The sequence below is a fragment of the Salvelinus namaycush genome, chromosome 27, assembly GCF_016432855.1.
Source record: "Salvelinus namaycush isolate Seneca chromosome 27, SaNama_1.0, whole genome shotgun sequence".
NCBI classification, from domain to species: domain Eukaryota; kingdom Metazoa; phylum Chordata; class Actinopteri; order Salmoniformes; family Salmonidae; genus Salvelinus; species Salvelinus namaycush.
Window position 1 is genome coordinate 35,898,719 of NC_052333.1, and position 17,251 is coordinate 35,915,969.

At 43.4% G+C, this 17,251-nt stretch overlaps 1 protein-coding gene across 1 annotated transcript in view; it reads left to right on the plus strand.

Moving 5' to 3' along the window:
* The first annotated feature begins 9,053 nt into the window (after nt 1-9,053).
* The window catches only part of LOC120022776 (nuclear factor of activated T-cells, cytoplasmic 1-like), a 61,023-nt gene continuing 52,825 nt past the window's right edge, over nt 9,054-17,251 (plus strand). Inside the window, exons 1-3 of the mRNA XM_038966771.1 lie at nt 9,054-9,072; nt 10,798-11,839; nt 12,022-12,181. Of these exons, the coding sequence (XP_038822699.1) occupies nt 9,054-9,072; nt 10,798-11,839; nt 12,022-12,181 (1,221 nt within the window). The remainder of the gene's footprint in view (nt 9,073-10,797; nt 11,840-12,021; nt 12,182-17,251) is intronic.

The window sequence follows — 17,251 nt, forward strand, 5'->3', positions numbered from 1 at the left end:
ATGTTTATAAAGTATTGGGTCTTGTCTTAGTGGCGTAGTCGGCACAAGACACTTGCGTTGTTACCCATTACTGCTGAACAATTAATCAAATGCCCACCCGGACTATTTGCATCCCCCCCATGCGTAGTCACTTTACCCCTACCTACATGTACAAATTACCTCGACTAACTTGTATCCCCGCACATTGACCTGGTACCGGTACCCCTGTTTATAGCTTTGTTATTTTTATTTTATTGTGTTACTTTTTTATTTTTTACTTTAGTTTATTTAGCAAATATTTTCTTAAAACTGCATTGTTGGTTAAGGGCTTGTAAGTAAGAATTTCACAGTAGGGTCTACACCTATTGTATTCGGCACATGTAACAAATAAAATGTGCTTTGATTTTGATGATCTGTTCTTAGTTACAGTATCCTGCTTTCAGGGATGGTCCTGACCAGAGTGCCTGCTAACCAGGAGCAGGCATGGGTGGGAAAATCACAGTGATCCGACGCTGCCCTGACGTAGTTGGAGCTGTGCGTCAATCAGAAACAGTGGTGCTATTTATTATCTGCAGATGGGGAAGTGTTTACTGCAGCACATGTTTCAGTGACACATAGCTTGAGAGCAGGGGGAGCAATGATACCCTCTGCCACAATTAGGCCCCATGCTTTGGGAGAGAGATTTCCATGAGGTCAAAGAAATAAGGGGGGGCTCTTTAAATGAATGGGGAAGTGCACTGAGCCAATGACCCCATGATGAAATAGACAGCTACCATTTCATGGCTGGCTGGGCTGGGCTGGCTGGCTGCAACCTGGTCTCAGAGCATTTTGTATTATTCTGTACATAAATCCATGCCAGTCCATTTAGTGTTACGTTTCATATGGTTTGTATTAATTTGTGTCCATCACCCATTTTGTATGATATGTTACAAATTACAATTTGATTTTTCAAAAAGTAATATATGTTACGAATTTGCAAAACGTAGGATATGTTACGAATTATAGTTATCTGGATAACGTTATCTAGGTTAGAGTTTAGGGTTAGCTTAAAGGGTTAAAGTTAGGGTTAGGGGAAGAGTTAGCTAACATGCTAAGTAGTTGCAAAGTAGCTAAAAAGTAGTAAGTAGTTGGAAAGTTGCTAATTAGCTAAAATGCTTAAATTGTCCATAATGAGATTCAAACTCGCAACCTTTGGGTTGCTAGATGTTCAACTTATACACCCACCCATTAAGTAACCATCTGTCTTATGTAACCATACCAAACATAACATATTATACTCATTTGAGATCCTGGATTTATATTTACTATGTTACGTCTACTCTATGAGACCAGGCTGCAACACAAGGGTTGTCGTTCATAAGGATACTCTAATATACTCAATTGAAATGGGATCCCCTCCCCATGGGTGAGAGGAAATATTACACTCAAAAAAAAAAGACTGGGTTGTTTGGATGACCCATTTTTTACACGAGTAGTTTTACTTTGAATAAACCATTTGCTTGGTTGCAGGCATTGGGTAACGCAGTTGGGTTGCTTTCTTTAAACAAGGTTGGGTGCTTGGGTTCATAGGAGGCTGGTGGGAGGAGCTATAGGAAAACAGGCACATTGTAATGGCTGGAATGGAATAAATGGAATGGTATCAAACATATTAAACATATGGAAACCACATTTGACACCTTCCATTGATTCCCTTCCAGCCATTACAATGAGCCCGTCCTCCGATAGCTCCTACCACCAGCCTCCTCTGGTTGGGTTGTTAATGCTGGGTTATTGATGGTGGGTTATTGAGATACGACCCAGTCAGTGGGTTAATTACATCCTGAAAATGTAATTTATCTGGCAAGCTCCTAAATGAGGATTGGTTGTAGCTGTAGCAAGTCTACCAGATAGTTCAGCAGTTGCTGACTGGGATTTATTTTCGACTGACAAATGGGCAAGGCATTGTGGCTGACCAAAAGGCTAACTATCATTACAAATGATCCATTCAGGTTTAATAAACCTAGTTATTAAATTACGTATTATCTCGGTCATTGACAATTTTAGATAATGTTAGCTAGCAAACGAACCCATGCATGATAGCTCAACATTTTTGCCAACTTTGCTAGCTAGCTATTTTCCTGTGTTGTGTGTGGTAGCAACATGTTTTGTTGAATTTTAGCTAGGTAGCTATTTCAGTGCCTGTAGAAAGCTTGTCTTCTGTTAGCCTAATGTTAACGTTACTGTGTGGTGCATTGTTTCACGTCAGGTAGCTAGCTAGATAATTGTTCATCAAAGTTTAGGCTATCAGTTTTTGACTCCTGCACTTGAACTATGTTAACTTTGTCTGCATAAAAGACCAAAATTGGTTAAAGAAAATTGTGATAAATAAAATATATACCAGTTTCATTTTTGAAAAACAGATGCCTCACAAGTCTTCAACTGGCAGCTTCATTAAATAGTACCCGCAAAACACTAGTCTCAAAGTCAACAGTGAAGCGGGCGACTCTGGGATACTTGCCTTCTAGGCAGAGCTGCAAAGAAAAAGCCATAGAACGCCAGCATCCCGGAGCCGTCTCTTCACTGTTGACGTTGAGACTGGTGTTTTGTGGGTAGTATTTAATGAAGCTGCCAGTTGAAGACCTTGACCTTACACAGCTAGTTAAAGGGCCCACCAGGGTGACTTGTTGCTGTAAAACACAGATTGATTTGGTGTTCAGTAATAAACCAGAGAGAGTGACTAAATCATTCAATATGGTTACTGGGCTATCTGATCATAATCTGACACTTTTAGCCAGAAAGCTGTCTAAGAGCAGGTTTAACCTCTTTACTGTTAGAAAGCCGGATCAACTAAGAATACCTAAGAGTGAAATAAACTATTTTGAAAACGCAATTAAGGGAATTAACTGGAATGATCTCTTGTCCTATACAGACGTGGAAGCTGATAGTCAGGTTTTTCTATCCACAATCCAGACTACAATAAATGGTTTCCTAAAGAAAATCAAATCCAAACCTGGCCAAAAGAGCACTCTTCCTTGGCTAAATGGAGAAATCTGGAAATTGATGAAAGAACGAGATTATGCTCTAAAAAATAGCCCTAAGATCCAAATTAGAGCATGACAGACGTAGGTTTACCATGTTGAGAAATAAGGTGATGAAAGAAATCAGACAGGCCAAGGCAAACTTTTTTATTAACATAATTGTTGACGCAAAGGGAAATTCTAAATTGATCTGGGAGAATCTAAAAAAGGGAAAGACCATAGTAACACTGCAAAAAGACTAGAAATCATGGGGAATAACAATCTAACACAGGATGCAGTCGAAATAGCAATAGCCTTCAATTCCTACTTTATTGACTCTGTCAGGGTACTGACATAGAACCCCTCCACTGGTTTCTTTGGCTCAGTGCTAGTAAATGACACTCAACCTGTCTTCATCATAAGGGAGGTTTCTGAGTCAAAGGTGAACAAGGTGATTAGCTCACTAAAGAACTCTAAAGGCAAAGATGTGTTTGGGCTGGACTCTACCTTCCTTTAAAAATACAAAGAGTCACTCATTGGCTCCATTACTAAGGTCACCAACACATCTATTGGTCTCAGGGGGGTTTCCAAGGGTATGGAAGTCGGCCATAATAACGGCCATCTTTAAATCGGGCAACCGTGCTGACGTGAGTAACTACAGGCCCATTAGTATACTACCTGTGGTGTCAAAGGTTGTTGAAAAGTGTGTAGCAGAACAACTGATTGCCCACCTGAACAACAGCCCCTTCACATTACACTCCATGCAGTTTGGCTTCAGAGCGAAACACTCCACAGAAACGGCCAACTGCTTTCTTCTGGAAAATGTGAAGTCCAAGATGGACAAAGGGGGCGTTGTTGGGGCTGTGTTTCTGGACCTAAGGAAGGCTTTTGATACTGTTAACCATGAGATTCTCATCACAAAATTGTCCAAGTTCAACTTTTCCCCCGATGCCTTGAGATGGATGAAATCATACCTTGAAGGCAGAACTCAGTGTGTCAGAGTGAGCAATGAGCTGTCTTAGCTATGATGTGGGCGTGCCCCAAGAGTCAATACTGGGGCCCCTCCTGTTCAGCCTGTACATTAATGATCTGCCTTCAGTCTGTACTGGGTCTGAAGTTCAAATGTATGCAGATGATACAGTGATATATGTGCATACAAAGAGCAAACAACAAGCTGCACAAGAACTCACTACTGTAATGGTCCAGGTTACAAAGTGGCTCAGTGACTCGTGTTTGCATCTCAATGTGAAAAAAAACTTTTGCATGTTCTTCACAAAGAGGGCAACAGATGCTACTGAGCCAGATGTCTATGTGTCAGGGGAGAAGCTCCAGGTGGTATCTGATTTTAAGTACATTGGCATCATACTTGATTCCAACCTCTCTTTTAAAAAGCATGTGAAAAAGGTAATTCAGATAACCAAATTCAACCTAGCTCATTTCCGATTTATATGAAATTGTTTGACTACAGAGGTAGCAAAACTACTTCAAATCTATGATACTCCCCCACTTAACATACTGCTTGACTAGTTGGGCCCAAGCCTGCTGTACAACATTAAAACCTATTCAGTCTGTCTACAAACAGGCTCTCAAAGTGCTTGATAGGAAGCACAATAGCCATCATCACTGTTACATCCTCAGAAAGCATGAGCTCCTGAGTTGGGAAAATCTTGTGCAATACACCGACGCATGTCTTGTATTCAAGATCCTAAATGGCTTGGCTCCCCCTCCACTCAGTATTTTTGTTAAACAGAAAACCCAAACATATGGCAGGAGTTCCACAAGGTCTGCCATGAGAGGTGACTGTATAGTTCCCTTAAGGAAAAGCACCTTTAGTAAATTCGCTATCTCTGTGAGAGCTTCCCATGTCTGGAATACACTGCCATCAGACACACATAACTGCACCACATATCACACTTTCACAAAATGCATGAAAACATGGCTAAAGGTTCATCAGATTTGTGAACATAATCCCTAGCTGTGTATTGCCGCTTTCCATGTTGTCTGTTGTCTGTAGCTTGTGAGGTGTGGAAACACTTTGTTGCTTTTATGAATTTTGTCTTGCTGCTTTTTGTTCTATGTTGCTCTGTCTGTATGCTATGTCTTGCTTGTCCTATGTTGCTCTGCGTGTGCTCACTGTTTAATTATTGTCTATATTGTAATTGTTTTTAATAACCTGCCCAGGGACTGCGGTTGAAAATTAGCCGGCTGGCTAAAACCGGTACTTTTACTGAAACGTTGATTGTGTGCACAGTGTGCACTGTCCCTGTAAAAATCAAATCAAATAAACTCAACTCAACTCAAGACTTGTGAGGCATCTGTTTCTCAATCTAGACACTCTAATGTACTTGTCCTCTTGCTCAGTTGTGCACCAGGGCCTCACACTCCTCTTTCTATTCTGGTTAGAGCCAGTTTGCACTGTTCTGTGAAGAGAGTAGCACACAGCGTTGTATGAGATCTTCAGTTTCTTGGCAATTTCTCGCATGAAATAGCCTTCATTTCTCAGAACAAGAATAGACTGATGAGCTACAAGAGAAAGTTATTTGTTTCTGGCCATTTTGAGCCTGTAATCGAACCCACAAATGCTGATGCTCCAGATACTCAACTAGTCTAAAGAAAGCCAGTTTTATTGCTTCTTTAATCAAAACAACAGTTTTCAGCTGTGCTAACATAATTGCAAAGGGTTTTCTAATTAATTAAAATGATCCAATTAATTAAAATGATGAACTTGGATTAGCTAACACAACGTGCCGTTGGAACACAGGAGTGATGGTTGCTGATAATGGGCCTCTGTACGCCTATGTAGATATTCCATATAAAATATGCCATTTCCAGCTACAATAGTCATTTACAACATTAACAATGTCTACACTGCATTTAAAATCAAATCAAATTTTATTGGTCACATACACATGGTTAACAGATGTTAATGCGAGTGTAGCAAAATGCTTGTGCTTCTAGTTCCGACTATGCAGTAAAATCTAACAAGTAATCTAACAAATTCACAACAACTACCTTATACACACAAATGCACCAAATGTGAAGGGATGAATAAGAATATGTACATATAAATATATGGATGAGTGATGGCATGCGGCATAGGCAAGATGCAGTAGATGGTGTAGAATACAGTAAGTACATATGAGATGAGTAATGTAGGATATGTAGACATTATTAAATTGCCGTTATTTAAAGTGACTAGTGATACCTTTATTAAGTCAGTTTATTTAAGTGGCCAGAGTCTGTATGTTGGCAGCAGCCTCTCTATGTTAAAGATGGGCTGTTTAACAGTCTAATGGCCTTGAGATAGAAGCAGTTTTTCAGCCTCTCGGCCCCATCTTTGATGCACCTGTACTGACCTCTCCTTCTGGATGATAGCGGGGTGAACAGACAGTGGCTCGGTTGGTTTTTGTCCTTGATGATCTTTTTGGCCTTCCTGTGACATTGGGTGCTGTAGGTGTCCTGGAGGGCAGGTAGTTTGCCCCCAGTGACGCGTTGTGCAGACCGCACTACCCTCTGGAGAGCCTTGCGGTTGAGGGCGGTACAATTGCCATACCAGGCGGTGATACAGCCCGACAGGATGCTCTCGATTGAGCGTCTAAAAGTTTGTGAGTGTTTTAGATGACAAGACAAATTTCTTCAGCCTCCTGAGGTTGAGGAGGCGCTGTTGCACCTTCTCCACCACGCTGTCTGTGTGGGTGGACCATTTCAGTTTGTCCGTGATGTGTATGCCTAGGAACTTAAAACTTTCCACCTTCTCCACTACTGTCCCGTCAATAGGAAGGGGGGGGGGTGGGGGGGCTCCCTCTGCTGTTTCATCTCCTTTGTTTTATTGACGTTGTGTGAGAGGTTGTTTTCCTGACACCACACTCCGAGGGCGCTCACCTCCTCCCTGTAGGCTGTGTCGTCGTTGTTGGTAAGCCTACCACTGTTGTGTCATCTGCAAACTTGATGATTGAGTTGGAAGAGTGCATGGCCACGCAGTCGTGGGTGAACAGGGAGTACAGGAGAGGGCTGAGAAAGCACCCTTGTGGAGCCCCAGTGTTGAGGATCAGCGAGGTGGAGATGTTGTTTCCTACCTTCACCACTTGTGGGCGGCCCGTCAGAGAGTCCAGGACCCAATTGCACAGGGCGGGGTCTCGAGCTTAATGGCAAGTTTGGAGGGTACTATGGTGTTAAATGCTGAGCTGTAGTCGATGAACAGCATTCTTACATAGGTATTCCTCTTGTCCGAAGGCCTACACATTGTACGCAGCAGCTGATTACATTCCACTGTTTTGCAGAGATTCCCACTGACAGAGATGGGCAGACTCTTTGAGAGTCACCATGTGATAGACATGTGACTCATGTTGTGTGTTGTCACAGAAGCAGTTCCCAAAGCCCTGAGATGTCCAGACCTGCCAACGATAGCTGACTGCATTATGAAGTTGCATTATGAGGTTGGATAAGTGTACAGTACACCACCATAGATAGTTCTCTATGGAAATAAGAAAAAAGGTTGAAGATTCCAAATGCCATATTACTGGGTATGGCACTAACTTTATACATCCCTTATACTGTTTGTAACTACAGATAATTATGGGTTTCTTGCCCAGCAGATATGCACTTAGTTGTTCAGTCAAAGGAAGTGGGAAAGTGATGATTTGGTCTTGCAAGTTCAGCAACATCCATAAGAAGATCAGAAGGAAGTCATCTCCTGTATGATGTTTGAAGATACAGCAGCAGCCATATTTATCTAGCTTCAGATCAGAGCCAAGCCAAGCTCATGCATGTTTGGTTCAGCTGGTCCTCACACTGCGCTGTATTCCTTCCTCTGGAGGAGGTAAGCAGACCGGGCTCTTTAATGCAGCTCTTTAACTGAACAGACGAGCATCTGCCTGCTGCCATGTGATGAATGTCTGTATCAGGGTGAACATGGCAATGGTTTAATGTAAAACATTCACCAAGATTAAGCTGCTTGTAAATCTTGATTAAGAACATTCCTTCTGTAGAATGTCACACTCCATCATACCATGAGGCATGAATGACTGCTCAGACGTTGTGTATGATGCCAGAAGGAAGAGATGGAACGCTGCTGGATGAATTATGACTAGGAGCAGGGAGGGTTTCGAATGACCCAGGTATCTGGGGGAGTGAAAATAATACAAGCATTGAAAATATTAGTTAACAAGGGTATCGCCATATTAAAGTTTAATGTTGGTCCTGCCCACTGTTTTTAGAGCACTCCCAAGAGACAAGCTTGTAAATAGGTATATGATATTCTCATGGACACAAAATCAAGTATATGGAAAGGACAGGGTCGATTTATTTGATGTAGATGTGTTTCCTGCAACTGCTTATTCATATATTAGAGAATAGATTAATGTCAACAAGATTTTTAAAGCTGATGCAGCTGTGGCACTGGACAATGGCATATCCATTATCTGATATTCTCATTATCTTTACATCTAAATATTGCATAACATTTTCCACTAGCCTGCATCTCTCTCTGAACTGCAACTGTACACTGCCAGCCCAACTAGTCAACCACGTCTGAAAGCAGCTGGAAACCCCAGAGAGTGGGGAGAATCTCAATTCAACGCGTCTGTTGGTTGGTCAGACGTGGAGATGCGTCACTGTTCGAGGGGCGGTGCGCTCCCGCCGGAGGTGATCCCCAGGTTTATAAGTGCTGAGGAGCTCTTTGCAACGAAGCAGTGCTTCACACAGACCAATACCAGCTAGGATTCCTTTTCACAAAATCAAGTCCGATATTTCAAATCAGGCACTAAAATAATTTTTACTTTCAATCATAAACTGAATTTCCGACTCAGCGTTTTGATTTCTTTGCGCTATTCAATTGTATCCAAAAGTTTTTCACTCTGCAGATACGATTTGTATTTTTCTTCGAGTCACTTTTTAATTAATCTACATGTATTTATTATATTTCATTAAGGACATTTTCTATAGTTTCGAGGTTTGTTAGAATATAGCGAGCGAGCATCGCCATCATCATTGGAGGGGTAAAGCGCCGTTTTATGGATATTGGATTACGCAGACAAAAGTTCGATTTCAGACATTCCGTTACCTTGTCTGAAAGAAAAAATGAAATCTGCTGAAGAGGGTGAGTAGGCTGTTACTGTTACGTCTGAATGTCAGACTGTGTGTAAGAGTAATATAGCATTCGTAAACGGTCATTCAATCGACATTTGAACAGATGCTTCTGCATATTGGATAGCTGCCTGTCTTGTCTAGTGGCGCACTTTCTCCTCAGGTGTCAGTCAATGGGTTTACTCTCTGTTTAGATAGCCTACTATTACACAGGTATGACAATGTAATGCAGCGTACTGAATAATGAGGTGATTCTAGGATAGGCTACGTCATTGTTATCTTATTCATGGTAGCTACTTCCATTTTGAAAGAAATATTTGGTTTCAGCAAAAGGTTTATTTAAAGTACCTACTAACATAGTATGTGTTGAAATAAGAAATATGTTGAGATCGCCATAAGGAACGATGAACCTGAAACACATCATTATGACGTCTACATGACATTATGAGGTGCCTCTCCTGTGAGTAGGGAGTGGCGGGAGTGGCAGTGGTGGCACCAAAACTCACATTCAGGAGGGTTTACTCAAATTGGTAATCCATGCCTCAATGGCTCTTCTTGCATGAGTAAACAGACCCCATTTGAAGATACCTTTGCACCAACTGTGCAGTGTTTCAGTGTGCACGTCTAGATTTACTACACTTGAATCAGAGAACATACACATGACAACCAGTGGTTCTCATCGGTAAAGTGGCATCTTCTGCAATCCATGGAGAAGTTGCATAGAGACATAGCAATGCTGTGACACCACTGTGATGTCAAGGCTATTACATTGTGATTATGTGGTGGGAGTCGTATACGGTGGTGCAGGGATGTCATGTCTTTATGGTGGTGATTATGTTTCTTAATTCACAGCAGACAGGAGCTCTGGCGACTGCGTACTGCCTGAGACTGGACTAGTCTTAAGAGCTGACTGTAGTAAGATTACTCAGGTCCCTGTACCCTTAACCACCCCTTCCCTATTCTCTTCTGTCTGTGCCACATGGGTAGTCAGTCTGTCTCTTATGCCCTAATACCTAGTGAGGGAGCTGGCATCTTGGCTGGCATCATGAGGCTCCCCTGTTGGGTTGAGCTCGCACCTTTAGTCATGCAAACAAATTAGCCATGTGGTACGCACAGGTGATACATTTTCCTATAGCTTTTGAAAATAAACTAGCCGGCAAAAAGTATAGTGTTTGGTTCAATGTTTAGATTGCTGTGGTATATAAAACCAGAGGCAATGTGAAATTGGAAAAAAGATCTAGTCTACATCTGCTTTCCTATTGGCTTATTCATCCCCCCTCTTCTCACCTGTAACTATTCCCCAGGTCACTGCTGTAAATGACAGTGCGTTCTCAGTCAACTTACCTAATAAAATAAGGGTTAAATAAATAAATAAATAAATTACAGCTTTGGTTATTTTTTGTGTAAATATTTTTGCCACTTACTTGTATACTTCTCACCTTAGTTATTTTGTGTAGGTTGTGTCTTTCAGGGATGGTGTGTTGGTGGTAGTTTTATTTCTGTGGTTGGGGAAACCCATTTAGTTTTGAGTTCTCTGGTTTTGCTCTTATTTGAATACAGGAACATGTTTACTTTCTGCGCCAGCGTGTCGATGCAGTTTACTCTCCGTCATGAGCAACACCATCGCAGCAGCTTTCTTTGTAATTAACTGGCAACTACAGTATGTGTTTCAGTGTGTGATCCAATGAGAGTGTGTATGGACCATAATTCTGACTCATTCCATGTATTTGCTTTTCAGATGCATACAGCCACACCCCCAACGTCAGTCTCTCCCAGGGCAACCCCTGCATGCCTTCCCAATACCACAGTCTCCAGTCTGGCCCCACCATCTCAGTGTCCATCAGCCAGCCTCCCAGCTACGGCGCCCACAACAACATGAGGACAGTGGGTTACTACTCCTCCCCTGGCATCCGTCCAAATGGGGCGCCAGCCCTCGAGAGCCCTCGTATTGAGATCACAGCCTACGGGCAGTTTCCTGAGGACAAGGTTGAAGAGAGCAACAACCTTACTGTGGCTAAACGGGTCAACTCCATCGTGACCCTGACGTTGCCCAATGCAGATGGCTACCGTGACCCCAGCTGCCTCAGCCCGGCCAGCAGTGTGTCGTCACGCAGCTGTCACTCCGAGGCCTCGTCCTATGAGTCGGGCTTCTCCTACAACTACGAAAACTCACCCCAGAACTCGCCCTGGCAGTCGCCCTGCGTCTCGCCCAGGGGCTCCTCCTCTCTCGCCCTTCCGGGTGATGCTTGCGCCAATGCGGGCTCCCCCCGGCACTCCCCCTCCACCTCCCCCGGCACCAGTGTCACGGACGACAGCTGGATGGGCCAGCAGGGCTCCAGGCCCAACTCCCCTTGTGGTGGAAAGAGGAAATACAGCTTCAACGGAACCACAACCTCCAAGTACCCCTACTCCCCTAACCACTCCCCCGGGCCGTCCCCTCACACCTCCCCACGCCTCAGCGTCACAGGTGAGTCCTGGATGCCTAACAACACCAACCAGTACACCAACTCAGCCATAGTTGCAGCCATCAACGCTCTGACCACAGACGGTGTGGCAGACCTGGGGGAGGGCATCCCTCTGAAGGCCCGGAAGACCAGCTTGGAGCCTGGGGCAGTCTGCCTGAAGGTAGAGCCTGGAGGAGAGGAGCTCAGCGCTGGGGAGCTCTGTCAGGATGAGTACCCCTTCTCCCGCCTGCCCTTTAAGAAGGAGAACTACTGTGGGGGATTCCTGGGTGTGCCACAGCACCCATACTCATGGTCTAAGCCAAAGCAATATGTCAGGTAAGCTGAAGCAAGACTTTGACTGACTGAAAGAATATTCCTTATAAGTTTGACAGCTCCTGACAACGGAAAGTTTTTGAGGTCAAAGTAAGGTCAACTCCGAAATATACAAGCAAAGCATTGACAATCTGCAGTTGTGTCTTGTTACACTGCAAACTTGACATATACTCTCTCCACCTTAGCCCATCTCTACCAGCCCTTGACTGGCAGCTGCCATCCAGCTCGGGGCCGTACAGCCTGCAGATCGAGGTGCAGCCCAAATCTCACCACCGTGCCCACTATGAGACCGAAGGGAGCAGAGGGGCAGTCAAGGCTCTGGCAGGAGGACACCCTGTGGTGCAGGTCTGCTATCCTCCTTATACTAACATACCGTACTCTAATATAGACTTGTCTGGATGTAATACTATTAGCCGCATCACTTCTCGGCTTACCACTTTCTCCGACCTGAGTGAGCTCCAAAAGTATTGGGAAAGTACATACGGTTTTGTGCATTTGCTGTTTGTTTTGGTTGTGTTTCAGATGATTTTGTGCCCAATAGAAATGAATGGTAAATAATGTATTGTGTCCCTTTGGAGTCACTTTTATTGTAAATAAGAATAGAATATGTTTCTTAACACTTCTACATTAATGTGGATGCTACCATGATTAGGGATAATCCTGAATGAATCGTGAATAATGATGAGTGAGAAAGTTACAGAAGCACAAATATCATACCCCCAAGACATGCTAACCTCTCACCATTACAATAACAGGGGTTAGCATTTTATATCATACCCCCAAGACATTCTAACCTCTCACCATTACAATAACAGGGGTTAGCATTTTATATCATACCCCCAAGACATGCTAACCTCTCACCATTACAATAACAGGGGTTAGCATTTTTTTGGGGGGGGGGTATGATATTTGTGCGTTTGTAACTTTAAAATCCAAAGTGCTGGAGTACAGAGCCAACTTAAATTGTCACTGTCCCAATACTTTTGGAGCTCACTGTATTTCTCCGATCACGTTCTTTCCAATCTATTTATATCACCAGCGCTTAAATAGATTAGTGGTTATGTGTTTTATCATTACACGTCCATGATGTTATTTGAAAGACGTAATAGTTCTGAATGAAATACCATAGGTATGCTATTAGGACAGACCAGTCCGCTCAGTCAGTTCCTGTCCAGACGAGGGTGACTCAAACTTTTCCATTACGTCTGAAGTGCAGACAGACAGTCGCAAAGCGAGGTAGTGTGGCCAGTAAAAGCTTCGTCATGAGCTTAAACCACAGTGGTCAACTCTGGTGGTCAACTCAGAAGAAGTATTGAGTAATTGTAATTCTTGGACTACAAGGCCGGTCTTCCCAATCATTGTACCACATCACTGACTAGACTTCAACCTCTGAATAAACCACAGTGTCTACGTTGAGAAGAGAAAGTGAGCCCTCCGAGGTTTCAACAGGCAACGTTTACATGTGTTGAATAGTACCTGGACGGTTGAACCTCTCACATATCCTCGTGTGGTAACACCACAAAGTTTGCGACCAACCTGGGATTCTAACCAGGAAGGCTACAGTGGGGCTGAATGGTAACCTGAGAACGTAGCTAGCTAAGCGTGTTGTATGGTCCAGTGTGTCTAAACGTCACAATTCACATCCGTACTGGGTAGCATGTTTTTCTCTGTGATTAGGTGCTAATGATTTAATGACATGGGCTCTGGGTTACTCTCATCATGAAATAGTGTGCTCTTTCAAAACCTCCACCTCCCTCCCCTCCTCTTCCTTCCCTCCCTCCACCAGCTTCCGACCAAACACACAGGCTTCCCTTTGTTTAGGAAAGTTCCCGTTTGTAATGCTGACATCATCAACAGTGGCGTCCTGTGGAGGCGTCCAGGCCGGGCTCAAACCACACACGTTTCTGGCAGCCTGATAGAGATGTTAGAGGGAGCCTAAGACCACTCAATCTCTCCCTAGCTTCCTGATTACATGGTACACTGTGGGCTGTGGAGCTGTGGACACTGGCTGACTGGCCCTTCTCTCTTGCTCTTCCTCTGAGTCAAACCTTGCCCAAACTGTACAGAGTTTGTTTTCGAAGTCACTGGTTCCCTCCATGTCGAGCACAGCTAAGCCTGGTGTTTTCTGTTCTTTTCTAATGCCACAGCTGCTGCTGCTGCAGACCACACGCGCCATTATACAGATGGCAGACTGAGTTATGCTCTCCTAAAGGACTGTATGTTCTAGGTTTTAGGCTTAGCTTTCATAGCTGGGTCCGAGGGAATACCCCATACTCAAGTCTGTGGGGTCTTTTAATGGCAAACATCATTAAGTGATGTCAAATAAAGTGAGTGAAAATATCTAAAACTGGCCAGAGATAATACTGTAAACCACTGATAGATTCATTTTTCATTAGCTAAATGTTGATTTTCTTAATCTTAACTATGAACGTCATGTAACCATGTTATTTTAAATTATAAGGATTTTTTTATGTGTTCAAGAAAACGAAATTTGAGGTCATGTGAACCATATTTTCAAAAGCACGATAGGACTGTGAAGTCAGCTGGAGGGGTGGAGAGAAAGAGAGAGAGAGGGTGCCCCTGTTGCCCTCGTCCCTCTCTCCCTTTTTAATCTCTTTCTGGTGCCATGAGCGGCCAGTCTTGACATTCCTCTAGTAGATGATAATACGATCTAGAGAGGGGAGTAGGGCGGCACTGCCTGTGCCGAAACAAGCGTCCTCCAGTGGTGATTGTTACAGGGAGCTCCATAGTTAGGGATGTGGTAGTCGCGGAAGCAAGGGACCACTGCTTCCCTGGAGCCCGTGCTCGTGACAGACATCCCCAGGTCCCCGCTGTGATGGAAAAGCACCCAAATGCTTACACAGTAGTCATTCATGTTGGTACAAACAACATCAATCTTCACAAAGGAATTCAAAGATGACTTTATAGGGCTTACAGATAGGCTAAAGGAGACAGAGAACTGTCTACCAACAATAGGTCACGGAATGGAACACTAGTCGTCTCCTCTGGCTACGGTACTGGCTTACATTCTACAGTTACCAATGGATTTGGAGTACATTGACAATTTTGACTACTTTTGGGAGAGGCTCCAGTTTAACAAGAGGGATGTCTAGCATCCAAATAGGAACGGGGGGAAAGTTATCTTGTCCAACATCGAGGAGGCTCTTATAAAACATTGAGTTAATGACAGCGCAACCCCTGCTCAGGTAATTCTTTCTATTCCCCACTATTTCACAGTGTTGTCATCGTACTGCTACCATATTCCCAGGGGTATTGTCAGTAGTAATCTTGTGTTAGCTCTGTTACTGTTCGCCCAATGGGAAGCCCACTGTGGTAAGCTCATCCAGTGCTAATACTTCAAATACCATAAATATGGATTTCAAATCACGAAGAGGGCTTGGGCTGTTACATATCAAGTTTGATGTCAAAGATGGACCTTCTTGATATTTCTTGGTGCGTGAACACGAGCCCAGATATTTTGGTTCTCACAGAGACTTGGATAATTGACTCGATCCGAAATAAGAACATTGACATTGCTGATTACAACATCTTCAGGTGTGACAGACTGAAAAAAGGGGGAGGGGTGACTATATACAGTTGAAGTCGGAAGTTTACATACACCTTAGCCAAATACATTTAACTCAGTTTTTCACAGTTCCTGACATTTAATCCTAGTAAAAATTCCCTGTCTTAGGTCAGTTAGGATCACCACTTTATTTTAAGAATGTGAAATGTCAGAATAATAGTAGAGAGAATTATTTATTTCAGCTTTTATTTCTTTCATCATGTTCCCAGTGGGTCAGAAGTTTACATATACACTCAATTAGTATTTGGTAGCATTGCCTTTAAATTGTTTAACTTGGGTCAAACATTTTGGGTAGCCTTCCACAAGCTTCCCACAATAAGTTGGGTGAATTTTGGCCCATTCCTCCTGACAGAGCTGGTGTAACTGAGTCAGGTTGGTAGGCCTCCTTGCTTGCACACGCTTGTTCAGTTATGCCCACACATTTTCTATAGGATTGAGGTCAGGGCTTTGTGATGGCCACTCCAATACATTGACTTTGTTGTCCTTAAGCCATTTTGCCACAACTTTGGAAGTATGCTTGGGGTCATTGTCCATTTGGAAGACCCATTTGCGACCAAGCTTTAACTTCCTGACTGATGTCTTGAGATGTTGCTTCAATATATCCACATAATTTTCCATCCTCATGACGCCATCTATTTTGTGAAGTGCACCAGTCCAGCCTGCAGCAAAGCACCCCCACAACATGATGCTGCCACCCCCGTGCTTGGGATGGTGTTCTTTGGCTTGCAAGCGTTTTTGGCTTGCAATCAACTCTTGTGGCATCATGTACTCTAAATATCACTATCCCCCAAACAATTGAGCTTTTGGTTGTAGATGTGGCCATAAGCCAAAATACACATTCATCTGTTGTGGGAATTTACCCCCCCCCCCCCCGCCACCCCCCTGCACTAGCGGAGCGTTGTTGGTCCTATTTCTGAGTGTTTTAAACCTGTTATGTCATCTGAATTAGTCGTTTTGGTTTTTTAAAATTTAGATTGGCCTACCCCTCTTAAATTGCTTGTAAATAGTGTATGCTTTTGTTGCGTTGTATGATTGTGTGCAGAGCGCCCTTGAAAAAGACGAATTGATCTCAATAGGATTCCCTGTTTAAATAAATGTAAATAAAATGTAAAAAATGGTATGGTAAACTCCTTTTTAAGTTAATGCATAAAGTAAACTATCGTAACTCAATGGCTTTGCTGCCTTTGCTTCTTCTTTTTTTTACTACGTCAGTCTGACCCCCCCACCCATGCTAAGTTTTCTCTGCTAATGCCTCCACTGTCATAGCGTACAGATAACATGCATAGCTCCACACTCTGTGTCGGTTGTAGTCTCTATTATCAGGTTTCAGAGTGGGTATCAGGCTCCGTGCCTTTGCTCGGCTTTCTGGGTGGCGGTCAAGCAACACCTCTGGAGGTCTGGGATTCTTTAAGAACCGTTTTGTACCACAGCCGTTCTGAATCCTGTCCAATTAAATAATGATGTGATTGTCTCGCTGATAAAAAAGTTAACTCCTTCCACCGCTACAAAAATCTATCCCTGACCTTGGTCAATGAGAGCATGTGTAAGTGACATGTGTTTCGTCCCAAATGGCCCCCTATTCCCTCTATAGTGCACTATTTTTTTACCAGGGCCCACTGCACTACTTTTGAAAAGAAGTGCACTAAATAGGGAATAGGATGCCATTTTGGAGACAACCCTAACCTTTAGTTCACTGTAACCCGGGCTTAGTTCTGTCAGCAGGGTAAACGACCCTGTGAAATCACAGGGACATTTGTCTCAGATGGGTAACTGGCTCTTGGGCAGCCAGCGGAACGCTGGGGACAGAGCTACTGTAATATCATGCTGTG